The sequence below is a fragment of the Palaemon carinicauda genome, chromosome 9, assembly GCF_036898095.1.
Source record: "Palaemon carinicauda isolate YSFRI2023 chromosome 9, ASM3689809v2, whole genome shotgun sequence".
NCBI lineage: Eukaryota > Metazoa > Arthropoda > Malacostraca > Decapoda > Palaemonidae > Palaemon > Palaemon carinicauda.
Window position 1 is genome coordinate 75,701,246 of NC_090733.1, and position 12,566 is coordinate 75,713,811.

At 37.6% G+C, this 12,566-nt stretch overlaps 1 protein-coding gene across 1 annotated transcript in view; it reads right to left on the reverse strand.

The window, feature by feature from the left end:
* LOC137646492 (alpha-1-inhibitor 3-like) overlaps positions 1-12,358 on the reverse strand; it is an 83,294-nt gene extending 70,936 nt beyond the window's left edge. The window contains exon 1 of the mRNA XM_068379597.1: positions 11,781-12,358. Coding sequence (XP_068235698.1) covers positions 11,781-12,358 — 578 coding nt within the window. The remainder of the gene's footprint in view (positions 1-11,780) is intronic.
* Between the last annotated feature and the right edge of the window lie 208 nt (positions 12,359-12,566).

Sequence of the window (12,566 nt, forward strand, 5' to 3'; positions counted from 1 at the left end):
ATCAGATGATTTTCTTTGTTCAATTCTGTGCTTCCCAAGTACTCAATCAAGAGACATTGATCTTTGACTAGTTGTGAATAAAATTATGTTTTCTTTTGTGAGTTTTCTTTCTATATTCCTTTTTTCCATTGGTTGTTGTTGATTTATCCTAATTTAATTAATCAATTCAAAAGAACCTGAATCGACCCCCCACGAGGATCATAACAAGTGTTAACTATTGTCATTGATTATCAAAATTCAATATTCTTATAAATCAATTTCCAGTGAAACAAGTGATTGTATAATTTCTTTTGTCTTAGTCTAAGGTTTTGTTCAGATTTAATATTTCGAGTAATTCAATTTTGGTGCTAATTCTTTGGTAATATTGTTGTAACTTTTTATAGAATATAATATTTTTTGTAAAGTATGTATTATTTCGCTTACCAATATTTTCATTAGTGCTTGCTCGTATCCCTAACTAGAACCGAAGTAAGAGGTTGTATTTGAATAGTTCTTATTAAGTAATTACCCAGTTTTGTTTTGAGTGTTACATAAGCGACCTATGGATTTTCAGTGTTCATATATATTGCCATCTGGGAGTTATGTAATATTCTCAGAGCTCAGATATTTTTCAAGTATAACAGATTTATGTAAAAATAAACAGGCGAGTTTAGACCTTGAGAGTTTATGTAATTCTTCAGCCGTGATAATATATACCATTATAATCTCCTCCTACGCTTATTGACGCAAAGGGCTTCAGTTAGATTTCTTGAGCGTCCAAATCTATACTCCTCCATTCATCATCTCCTACTTCACGATTCATAGTCCTCAGCCATGTTGGCCTGGGTCTTCCAACTCTTCTGGTGCCTTGTGGAGCCCAGCTGTATGTTTGGTGAACTAATCTCTCTTGGGAAGAGCGAAGAGCATGCCCCCAACCATCTCCAATTACCCCTCATCATGATCTTATCCACATGTGGCACTCGAGTAATCTCTCTAATAGTTTCATTTCTAATCCTGCCCTGCCATCTAACTCCCAATATCATTCTGAGGGCTTTCTTCTCAAATCTAATAAATCTATTGGAGATTGTTTCATTGTCATACCATGACTCATGTCCATATAGTAACAACAATCTCACTAAACTGATGTATCGTCTAATTTTTATATGTAGTTTCATGTGATTTTATTTCCAAATTTTACTTAACGTAGCCATGGTCTGATTTGCTTTTTTTCACTCTTTCACTAAACTCTAATTCTAATGACCCTATTTTGGAGATCATAGTTCCTAAATATTTAAATGATTTTACCTCATTAATCCTTTCTTCTTCCAATGATATTTCATCTTCCATTGCATACCCCGTTCTCATCATCTCTGTTTTTCTTCTATTTATCTTCTATCTATCTTAAGTCCAATCTCGTGTGATATTTCATGCATTCTGGTAAGCAAGCTTTGCAAATCCTGTGGTGTTCTGCTAATAAGGACAGCGTCATCTACCAATTTCCTGTCACTAGTCCAGTCTCCTTAGAATAAGCATACTATGTATTTCCATGACAACTGACGTAAGTGTTATGCCTCTGTAATTATTGCAATTAGTCAGGTCTCCTCTTTCTACCATTTTCACCAACACTCATAGCTCCCATTCATCAGGTTTGTCCTTTTCATGCCACATTCTGCAAAATAATCTTGTGAATATTCTGGGAGTCACTTCATTTTCAGCCAATATCATCTCTGCAGTTTTTCCATCATATCCAGGGGCTTTCCATCTCTAGTTTTTTAATGATAGCTTCGACTTCAAACATACTGAATTCATTCATGGGACATCAAGGTCTTCCTCAGCTTCAGTTATAACAATCAAATAATTCCGTTCATATCTTCTTTTCATCTACATATACTAAGATGCCTATATGCAAATGAGCTTCCCGTTTGATCTGGCCGCAACCAAATTCAAACAATACTCCTCGATTTTTTTTTTTCATCTTGATCTTCGATCCTACCTACGCCACCAGGCCTTTTTTTTTTTTCTGTTTTTTTTTTTTTTTTTTTTTTTTTAGAAAAAAACGTTCCTCCGTTTTTTAGGTGTCCTTTGGCTCTTTAAGGTAATAGAATGAGCAAACAGTAATTCCCTAACAGTTACCCGACTGGCGCGCTCCTTTTGGCCAAAGTCTAAGTTAGAATTTGCTATTGGCTAAGCAGATAACCATGCAACGTCAGAAAAGTTCCTCAAAGCCAGATTTTTTCTAGTATCTAATTTCCAAAAAACAAAAACCTCTCTGTAGCCATCTATTGGTATCTTTAACACATGGGAAAATGTAGTCATTTATCGAGGCAATTATTGTATTCTTTCTTTGAAAATACACTAAAAGTCTCTTATATACATATATGATGCATAAAATGTGAAATTTAGGATTTTGAAAATAAAAATATTTAGATAAGAAATATCTTGATAGAAATAGGAAATCTTAGATAGAAATTCCACCAGCCAATAGGAAGAGCTCTATTAAATTCCTTATTCCTGATCTAGATATTAATCTCTGGCACCGTCGTTCAATTAGTTCATTATGCATGTTGCATAAGATTTTTCATAACTCTGACCATCCTTTACATTCAGATCTCCTTGGACAATTCTATCCTGTTCGGAATACTAGGAAGGCAGTTAATTCTAATAGCCAGGCCTTCTCCATCATAAGACTCAATACTACGCAGTACTCTAGAAGTTTTATTCCAGCTGTTACCAAGTTGTGGAATGATCTTCCTAATCGGGTTGTTGAATCAGTAGAACTTCAAAAGTTCAAAGTTGGAGCAAATGCTTTTTTGTTGACCAGGCGGACATGAGTCTTTTTATAGTTTATATATGACATATTTGTTTTTGACGTTAATAGTTTATATATGACATATCTCTTTTGACATTACTTTTTTTAGAATGATTTATTGTTAATTTGTTCTCTTCAGTTATTTATTTCCTTATTTCCTTTCCTCACTGGGCTATTATTCCCTATTGGAGCCCCTGGGCTTATAGCATCTTGCTTTTCCAATTAGGGTTGTAGCTTGGATAGTAATAATAATAATAATAATAATAATAATAATAATAATAACAAAGACTCTTTGCAGATAACGAAGTTTTTAGCCAATAAGAGACAGCAAAAGAAAAGTCTGGAAAAAAAGTGGTCTCTGATTGGCCAAAGCACCGATTCCTGCATCGAAAAACTCACGATTGTTCTGGAGCTGAATAAGAAAGGGGTTTTAGGTAAACTAGTGGTAATAAATAGGATTTTTTTTTTTTTATATTAGGGTGATGTTTTTTTTTTCTTTTTTCTTTTTTTTATACGTGGTAACCATTTGTAACCATGAAAAATTTGTAACCATTTGTAGCCATGGAAATATTTGAAAATATCGACATTGGAACCATTTTCGACAAAGGCTGGTAGCTGGTAATGTCTCAAAAATTTTGGTCGGCCATTTCACCGTGAACCATTTTTCTTTTATAATTAGGGAATATTCCGAGCTACCGAAGACAATGGTGTTCATGTTGTTCAATGTAAGGTCGTGAAACAAAATTACAATGCAAATACCGCTAATAAGTGGTTGGTAATTAAGAGAAAGGGCTCGACATGGCTCTTTTCAAGTAGATAAGTACCAAGGAATTATCGGAGCATATGGGACAAAATTTTAAATGTATTTTTGACGTACGGTTCAAGTATTAAATGTGACGTTCAAAATAGAGCAAACTAAATGATATATCTATTTAGTATAAATGTATCCATATTTTGCCTAATTTCTCGGTCAAGTAGGCTTCGTAAATCTTATAAAATAGGACCGTAATATTTATACATAGGTAATATAAATACAAACACGTGCTTTTGAATATTAAGATAATTAAATCAGGACTACGAGCAAAAACTTGCAAAAATACTTTCTCACGTCAACTATTTTAGTTTTTCGGTATTGGTCTGTAGGAAGCTGTCATTTCGAGTTGTTTGTTTAGAGCGGCAATCAGTTTTCGTTGACACGTATGCGAAAATTCCATGGGGGGTTTTAAGATTAGCAATGAATTAGCACTGTCAAACTGTGGCAGGACGTGCACTTGAATTTGCATGAACCAGAAGCCGAAGTCAGCGAGGACTTGTTGCATTTCCACTCCCCACTTACAACTTGGTTTAAACAAAGGTGAACAATTTTGCACCAACCTTCAAACATAATTGAACGTTATTCTTGGTTAAATGATTAACAATAAAGTTATGATAATTTCCTTTTGAAAAGATAAAAATGCAAATTTGGAGGCAGCTCTCGCATAAACGAATACCATGCTCAACAATTTTAGGGCTTGCCCTCAAACACAATTGGACGAGGTCTCAAGTTAACGATGAACATAAAAATTATGATCATTTCCTTTCGAAGGGCCAAAAAGGATAAGTTGAAGAGCAACTTTTGAATCGTTTTAAAGGAGCACCGGGATTCAGCGTTGTCAGGCAAATAATAAAAGGGTTTCAAATTAGAACATATACCCAAAGACTAGCCACAATTAAAAACCGCTTTGCTGTCTACTCCCCATTTGCTTTAATACAACAATCCTTAAAAATACCCTAAAAATACTGGAACATTACCCTCAAAAAGACAAGAGCCTTACTTCGAAGCCAGGTATGATGTCATGCACAAGCGCACACTTCTAAGAAATATGTATTTAGGATAGTTTTAGGGGATATTGGAACAAATCGAGAGAGGTGTCAACCGCGCGGGCTAGTAACCTCCCTGAAGTGTTCCATTCAACGTTGTCTTTCTTCATCTTCTGTTGTTATAACAGATCCATCTCTCGTTTTAATGGGTATATGCTTCTTCTTCTTTGCCTAGTAGAGATTTCATTAATAAATCCATAAGCAATTCCTACACCATTGCCACTTCCTGAATTCATAGCTTTGTCAGTGTCATCTGCTTTCCTGTCTAAATATTCTCTCATGTCATAACAGGTTTTTCTTTTGACTTAAACTGGAATACTTAGCATGCTCTAATTTGTAATTTTCATTATTTCCTCGAAAATTTTCAACAATCAATATCTGTCTTTTTCTCCTTTTTATAGTATCCCAAGTATCATTCAATATCCATGGCTTTCTCCTTGTAACTGTTTGTCCCAAGACTTCACTGCCAACTGACTGATATATGCTCATAATATCGCACCATTCTTCATTAATTGTCTGTTCTTCATCTCTTAAAGTCTCTAAGACTGCAAATCGATTCCTACAGTCAATTCCAAATGTTACTCTGGGCTCATCTTCTAGAAGCTTAGTTGTCTCAAACATAGGTATTCTATTTACCTTTATGACTGGGGCTTTCAGTTTTAACTTCAGTGTGGCAATGAGTTAGTGATCACTACCAATATCTGCACCTCTGTAGCGTCCTGCATTTCTCAGAGTCCTCCTTCTCTCTTTATTAATGGCAATATGATCTATTTGATATTTGTAATTTCCACAAAGTGAAGTCCATGTATATTTATGGATGTCCTTATGCTGAAAGAGTACCTCCAATAACAAGATTGTTTGTTAAACAGAAACATATGAAATGTGCTCTATTTTCATTTACAACTTCGCCAAGACCCTCAACACCCATCACATTCTCTATCCCTTGATTATTTCTTCCAACTTTAGCATTGAAGTCACCAATCAATTTTCATATCTCTCTGGGATCTCATCTATTACACTCTGCAGTTCTTCATAGTATTCATATTTCCCTTCCTTAAAGGAATTATTTGTTTGTGCATAGTAAATTATAATACTTTTAATGTACTGCTTTGATTTGAACTTTCTAAGTAACAATCTACTATTTACAGCTCTCCACTCAGAGAATGCCTTTTCTGCTCTTGGTGTCATCATCATACCTACCCCTTCTCTTCCAACTCTATATGTTCTTCCTGAATATATATATATATATATATATATATATATATATATATATACATATATATATATATATATATATATATATATATATATGTAAATATACACACACAGACACACACACACATATATATATATATATATATATATATATATATATATATATATATATATATATATATACATACATATATATTGCCTTAGTCTGAAGTTTTCTTGCCAATCCCCTTACAACGTGTTTCAATTAGGGTCAAGATATCCTAACTATATTTCAAAAATTTATTCTCCACTTGTTGTAACTTCCCAATCTGATTCATGGTTTTAACATTCCAGTTACCCATTTTAGATTTTATTATAGTATTTTGTAAACCGGCAGATTCTTAGCACCCTGCTATGCTTGGAATTAGGGACCATTCTGTCATTTTCTCTTTCCATTAGCTAACTAAATTCATGAAGGATTCATTGGCTAGATTCATCAAAGAATAGCCAATTCCTTGTGATGCTCAGTGCCTTTCTAACTAAGGTAAGTGACACCTGCCGGTTCATACTAATTCCAGTGAGATCAACCGCTAGGCATCAGAAGTAAAAGCCGGAGACGGTTTGTCTATCATCTTAAACGCAATCTGTCACCCTGCTGCCAGTAACTTCATTGAGATTTAGGGGGCATTTCCTCCACACCCAAAGTTCTTGTTACTCCACCAAGTTACTCATCCGTTTATACGAGTACAACCGTATGAATATATATATATATATATATATATATATATATATATATATATATATATATATATACACACACGCACACCCAAAGTTCGTTACTCCACCAAGTTACTCGTTTGTTCATACCAGTACAACTGTATGAATACATATATATATATATATATATATATATATATATATATATATATATATATTGAGAGAGAGAGAGAGAAAAGTATATATATATATATATATATATATACACATATATATACATAAATATACATACATATATATATATATATATATATATATATATGTATATATACATATGTATATATATACATATTTATATATAAATATATACATATATATATATATATATATATATATATATATATAAATATATATATATATATATATATATATATATATATATATATATATATATATATATACTGTATATATATATATATGTATATATATATATATATATATATATATATATATATATATATTGAGAGAGGGAGAGAGAGAGAGACTTGCTCTTAATTAAATGGGTATATATATATATATATATATATATATATATATATGACCCGATCTGGGTCGTATTGGAGTTCAATCACTTTAGGAAAACACGAATAGAGGGGGATTTCATGAACAAATAATAGCTGAGTTGATCATTTTACACAGACTGTATTCTCTTAAGTTTACAAGGGCGCCCTTAATTATGATTACGTTACGTCACTAAGAAACAGCCCTCAGAAAAATGGTACTCGGTTTGGCACCCAGGTTGGCACCTGCCATTCCTCTCGTGACACACTCGCTAGGCCTCCGAAACAAGACTGTCTCCCATGGGCTGTTTCCCAGCGCCCATAGAGGAGCATCGCGATGCTTGATCAATGATTGGTTGTTTTGACCCGAAAGTCTCATAACAACCAATCGAGAGAGGGTTTGGTGACGCCAAGACTAAGCTAACCTGTAACCGTCATTTTTGTAGTGCCAACCAAACCACAGCGTAACCGTCCTTCCTCTAACAAAGAGGAAAAATCTGTTGACACTACACTTATCCCGACCAGTAACAGCCATCTTGACTATGATCAGTTAATCACTCCCTCCTAGATTTTACGTCCCATAAAATTCACACTTATTCTTTTTTCTGATTTTTTTTAAATAACTTTTCTATTTTTTTCAGTGGAACAAAAAAACTTTCTCTCTCCACTTTCTTTTCTCTTTACATTGCTGCTGAGTACCATCCTCTTCGGGTGCATGCAAAAATCAAAATTAAAATTAGAGGGCCAGTTGGCGTGTTACAATTGCAAGTTACACAAAAATGAATGTCACGCCCACAATAGGTCATACAGAAACACAAAATTCAGGTTAAGATACATCATCACCGAAGTTTGTAGCATAAAATCAGAAAAATAATCATGTTTTTCCAACAGTTTCTTCGATGCAATAAAATTTTTATATGAACCGACAAATCATTACATACACAAAATAAAGAAAATGATGAAAAATTAAGAGAAATCAAAATGAATAACTTACAATCCCAACACTCTTTGACACATTTACCATTATAAGAAAACCATTTCTAACACATCCGTGACACTGCAACAAGGAGCAAATTTAAACAGTGAATAATAATAAAAAAGAAAAATACTTATCAATAACCGAGCAATATTATTTCTCCTGAAAAACAAAAGCATAAATAATGATGTTCAATTTTCTACCTGTAACAGCACTGAAAACCTCCACAGAGACAAATTAATTTTTTTTTTTTTTTTAAGCACAACATAACAACATTGAAAACATACATAAAACCATTGGTAACAACAAAATGAGTATCAATATAGGGTAACGAAATTTGAATTAATTTCAACATAAACATAAATGCAACAGAAATGTCTCAGAATTATGAATGATTGTCTACTTGTGATATGCTTAGAACAAAACCAAAAACCCTAAACAAAACTTAATTCATCTTTTCACAAAACACTTGGAGTAACATACACAAAATAACCTTGATTCCGTGACCTCAATCGCCTTGTGGTAGACACTATCTCATGGCCCATGTCCTCTCGCACTCTCTCGTGCTCGAAGGACGGCACTGACACACGCTTGTGTCTCTTCCTCACTTTCCTCCCCCAAGTAGCCAGGTAACCTGGGGTAAGGGGGTACCGGCTTATTCAGATACCACACCAAGTTATCCTCTTGGACTGTGCGCATATGCGAAAGGTGATACTCGCCTTTGGCCACGGTCCGGATGTGTTGGATGACCGCCGTATCGGCTTTATTTTCTTTTACACGATACGGTCCAACATATGAGGCTTCCAGTTTATGCTTCCTCGGTTGCAACCTTTTAAGATAGATTCGGTCCCCTATCTGTATATCAGACGTTCGCATTCGGAAACGCTGATCGTATTTCGTCTGATACTTCTCACTGGCCCTCAGCAAGTACTTTTGGGTTTTCTGAAACACTCTCTGAGCCGAATTACACATCATCACCCGGTATTATTCTGTGTTGTATAATGGCAAGGTGTGGGGGTCCATGACAACGGTATACGGCAGCATGGGGTCCTACCCAAAAAGTATAGAAAATGGGGTATCCCTGATAGAGCAATTATATGCCGTATTTAGGGCGAACTCCGCCCATGGCAACATTCCCACCCACTGCTTTGGGTTGTCCCCCACAAGATACTTTAAAATATTTGTCACCTCTCAGTTATGGGCCTCGACGAGCCCATTTGCTTATGGCCGAAAAGAGGCGACAGTGAAATGATCTATTTTTATGATCTGGGTTACCCCCTTGCACACTTCATTCACAAACTCTCTACCATTGTCACTTATCAATGTACGTGGACATCCATACCTCACTATGAAGGAGCACAACGCCTTCGCAACCGACACTGTGGTTTTGTCCACCATTGTATACGTGTGTGTGAAGCGTGTGAATGCATCTACAAACACACACACGTACTTAAACTGCCCGTCACCCGGGGGGGGGGGGGGGGCGGTGAAGAATGGACCCAGGACGACCATATGCACTCTATTAAACTTAATGGGCACTACTGACCATGTTCTGGCCTTCGGGATCACATGGTTGTGGTTCCGCATAGTGTTACACACATGGCACTTATTAATAAACCTAACAATGTCTTTCTTCATCCCTAACCAAAAAAATGACTCTCTGGCCCTTCTCATGGACCTCTCTATACCTACATGTCCTGCGTAAGGACTTACATGAATTACATGGATGGCTTTCTCCATCAAAGTGGAAGGAAGAACAACGCGAGATCGGATATCTCCCGGTCTCTTCTCATATTTATAAAATAGGATATCGTCTTCGATGAAGAACACATCCCTTCGCATGCACAAGAATTCCGGGAGCTTACTACTCTCATCTCTCACACACTCCTTGACCTGTTCGATCCAAGTTTCGGATTTTTGTCCAGCAACAAGCTCACCCACACTCCAGCCACACAAATCAACCCCACACTCATTCATGGGGCATTCTCTCTGAGTTCCCCCCGCGGAACTCCCAGCATTCACATTCTCCGGACAGCCCCCGTCCTCTCTCTCTCTCTCGCACTGGAGTTGTCAAGATCTTTCCGCTTTCTATGCGCTTCTCCCACAGGTTTATTTGAACCTGAACTCCCCTGTTGTTTTTCCTTCCGCCTTACAGACCTAGTTGTTACTTCCGCTATGGCGGTCCTGGAGAGAGCGTCTGCTACTTTATTTCACTTCCCCGCAATATGCTCGAAATTCACAATATCAAACTCTAACAACCGCTCAATCCACCGAGCTTGCCGAGTATTTAACTCCCCTTTTTTGAACAAGTCCCGCGATGGCCGATGATCTGTATTTATTTTAATTTTATGCCCAAGCAAAAAGTAGCGGTGTCTCTCCAGCATCCATAGAATTGCTAATGCCTCTCTATCGAAGGTACTGTATCTAACCTCTGGTCCCTTTAAAGCTCATGAAGCGAAACAAATAGGCCTCTCATTCCCCTCATCACCAACTTGAGAATTGACTCCGCCGATCGCGATCTGACTCGCGTCGGTCGTTACCAAAAACGGCCGGTCGAACCTTGGATAAGCCAACTGTTCGTCACTCGTGAGTGCATTCTTTAATGTCTGAAAAGCAGCTTTTTCTCTTTCTCCCCACTGAAATTCGGGCCGCTTCCTCAATGAATCTAGCGGTTGTGCTATGTGACCGAAATCTGTATAAACTTACGGTAATAGCCATCGAGCCCGAGAAAACTGGCTACTTCCTTGGAGTTTTTTGGCTCTGGAAATTCCCTGATTGCAGCTACTTTATCGGCACAAGGCCTTATGCCTTCGGGTGTTACTATGTGCCCTAAAAATTCTACTTCTTGTTGAAAAAATTTACATTTGTCTAAATTGATCTTCATCCACTGACGTCTCAAGGCTTCTAACACTTGTATAAGATTTTTTCATGCTCGTCTGCCATAGTCCCAATTACAATTATATCATCCAAGTAGACAAAAACACTATGTCCTAATAATGAAGCTAATACAGACATCATCATACGAGAAAAATGGGCAGGAACATTCTTCAATCCGAAAGGGAGATAATTATACTCAAACAATTGATCATTTGCTATAAAGGCCGTTTTTTCTTTACTTTCGTCATTTAAGGGAATTTGGTATTACCCGGACTTTAAATCTAACGTAGAAAAAAACCTGCTTTCCCTGACTTTAAGTAACAGTTCCTCGATAGAAGGCAAAGGGTATGCGTTATCCTTGGTAACAGTATTTATCCTCCTATAATCTACGCATAACCGAAAAGAACCATCTTTCTTACGAACCATCACAATTGGAGAGGCCCAGGCGGACTCGCTTTCTCGAATCGTATCTTGCTCTTTTAATTTATTAATTTCTCTTTCAATTGCCTCTACATGACAGACAGGAGTCCTATAAGGTTTGGAACGAATTGGTGGGTGACTGCCAGTCTCGATGTTAAATGGAAACTTAGTAATTCTCCCTAGGGGTTCATCTCCAACTGTAATTACGTCCGCAAAATTCCCTACAATATCTCTTACTCTCTTATAATAATTGATTGGGGTCGCTCCAACAGCGGTTTGACGGAGCTTTCTCAGCCTGTCCCCACTGGGACCTTGACCATGGAAAGACAAGGTCGCCAGTGTCCGTTCGGCTGTCACAAATGAACATAACTCAAGGTCGCAGACTGACTCAATGCCTAAGTGTAACCACTGGGTACTTACATTTATAAAGGGAATATCGACCTCTCCTTCGGTAATGGTGGTGACTCCTGGAAACATGAAATCCTGCCACTTTTGATGTGGTTTTACGTACACTAGGTCACCTTCGCGCATTTCCGGTGCGGGTGCCACTGATAGTGAGTAAAGGGTGGACGGGGGAATTGATTCACCTGCCTCCGGCCCGGCAGGAACCACCCCTGCTATCCCCTTGGCAGTAAGGGTGACCCAAACTCGAGGCCGAGTTTCCCCCATAACGGGTATCTCTGTCTCTTCTCCTGGTCCCACTTTCCACCTCACTTCTTGCCCCTCCCCATCGTGGCCCCGTATTGTCACGTGCTTCTCCTTGATGAAATCGATTCCCAGGATAATGGGAATATCCCCCATACTTAATGTTGGGATGACATAGAAGGCATGGGTCACTTCTCGACCTTGAAGGTTGAATCGTTGTCTGACAATACGTCGGGTCATCAGTTTGTGACCACCAGCTGTGTTTAACACCAGGCACTCCTTCGACGTTTGGATAGCATCCGTCGCCAAATGTTCTTCCATAAGGGATACGCTGGCCCCGGAATCCAGCAGAGCGCGTTGCACACACGATCCCAGCTCTACTCTAAGAACGGGGACCGCATTCCTACTCACATGTGTGGGAGCGGCAGTGAGAGGCGGCTGCTCTACCTCCCGAAACCCCTCAGGCACTCCCGGGGAAGCCGCGCTCGCTGACCAGGGGGTATCCCTTACTGCTGGCTGGGGCACTGAC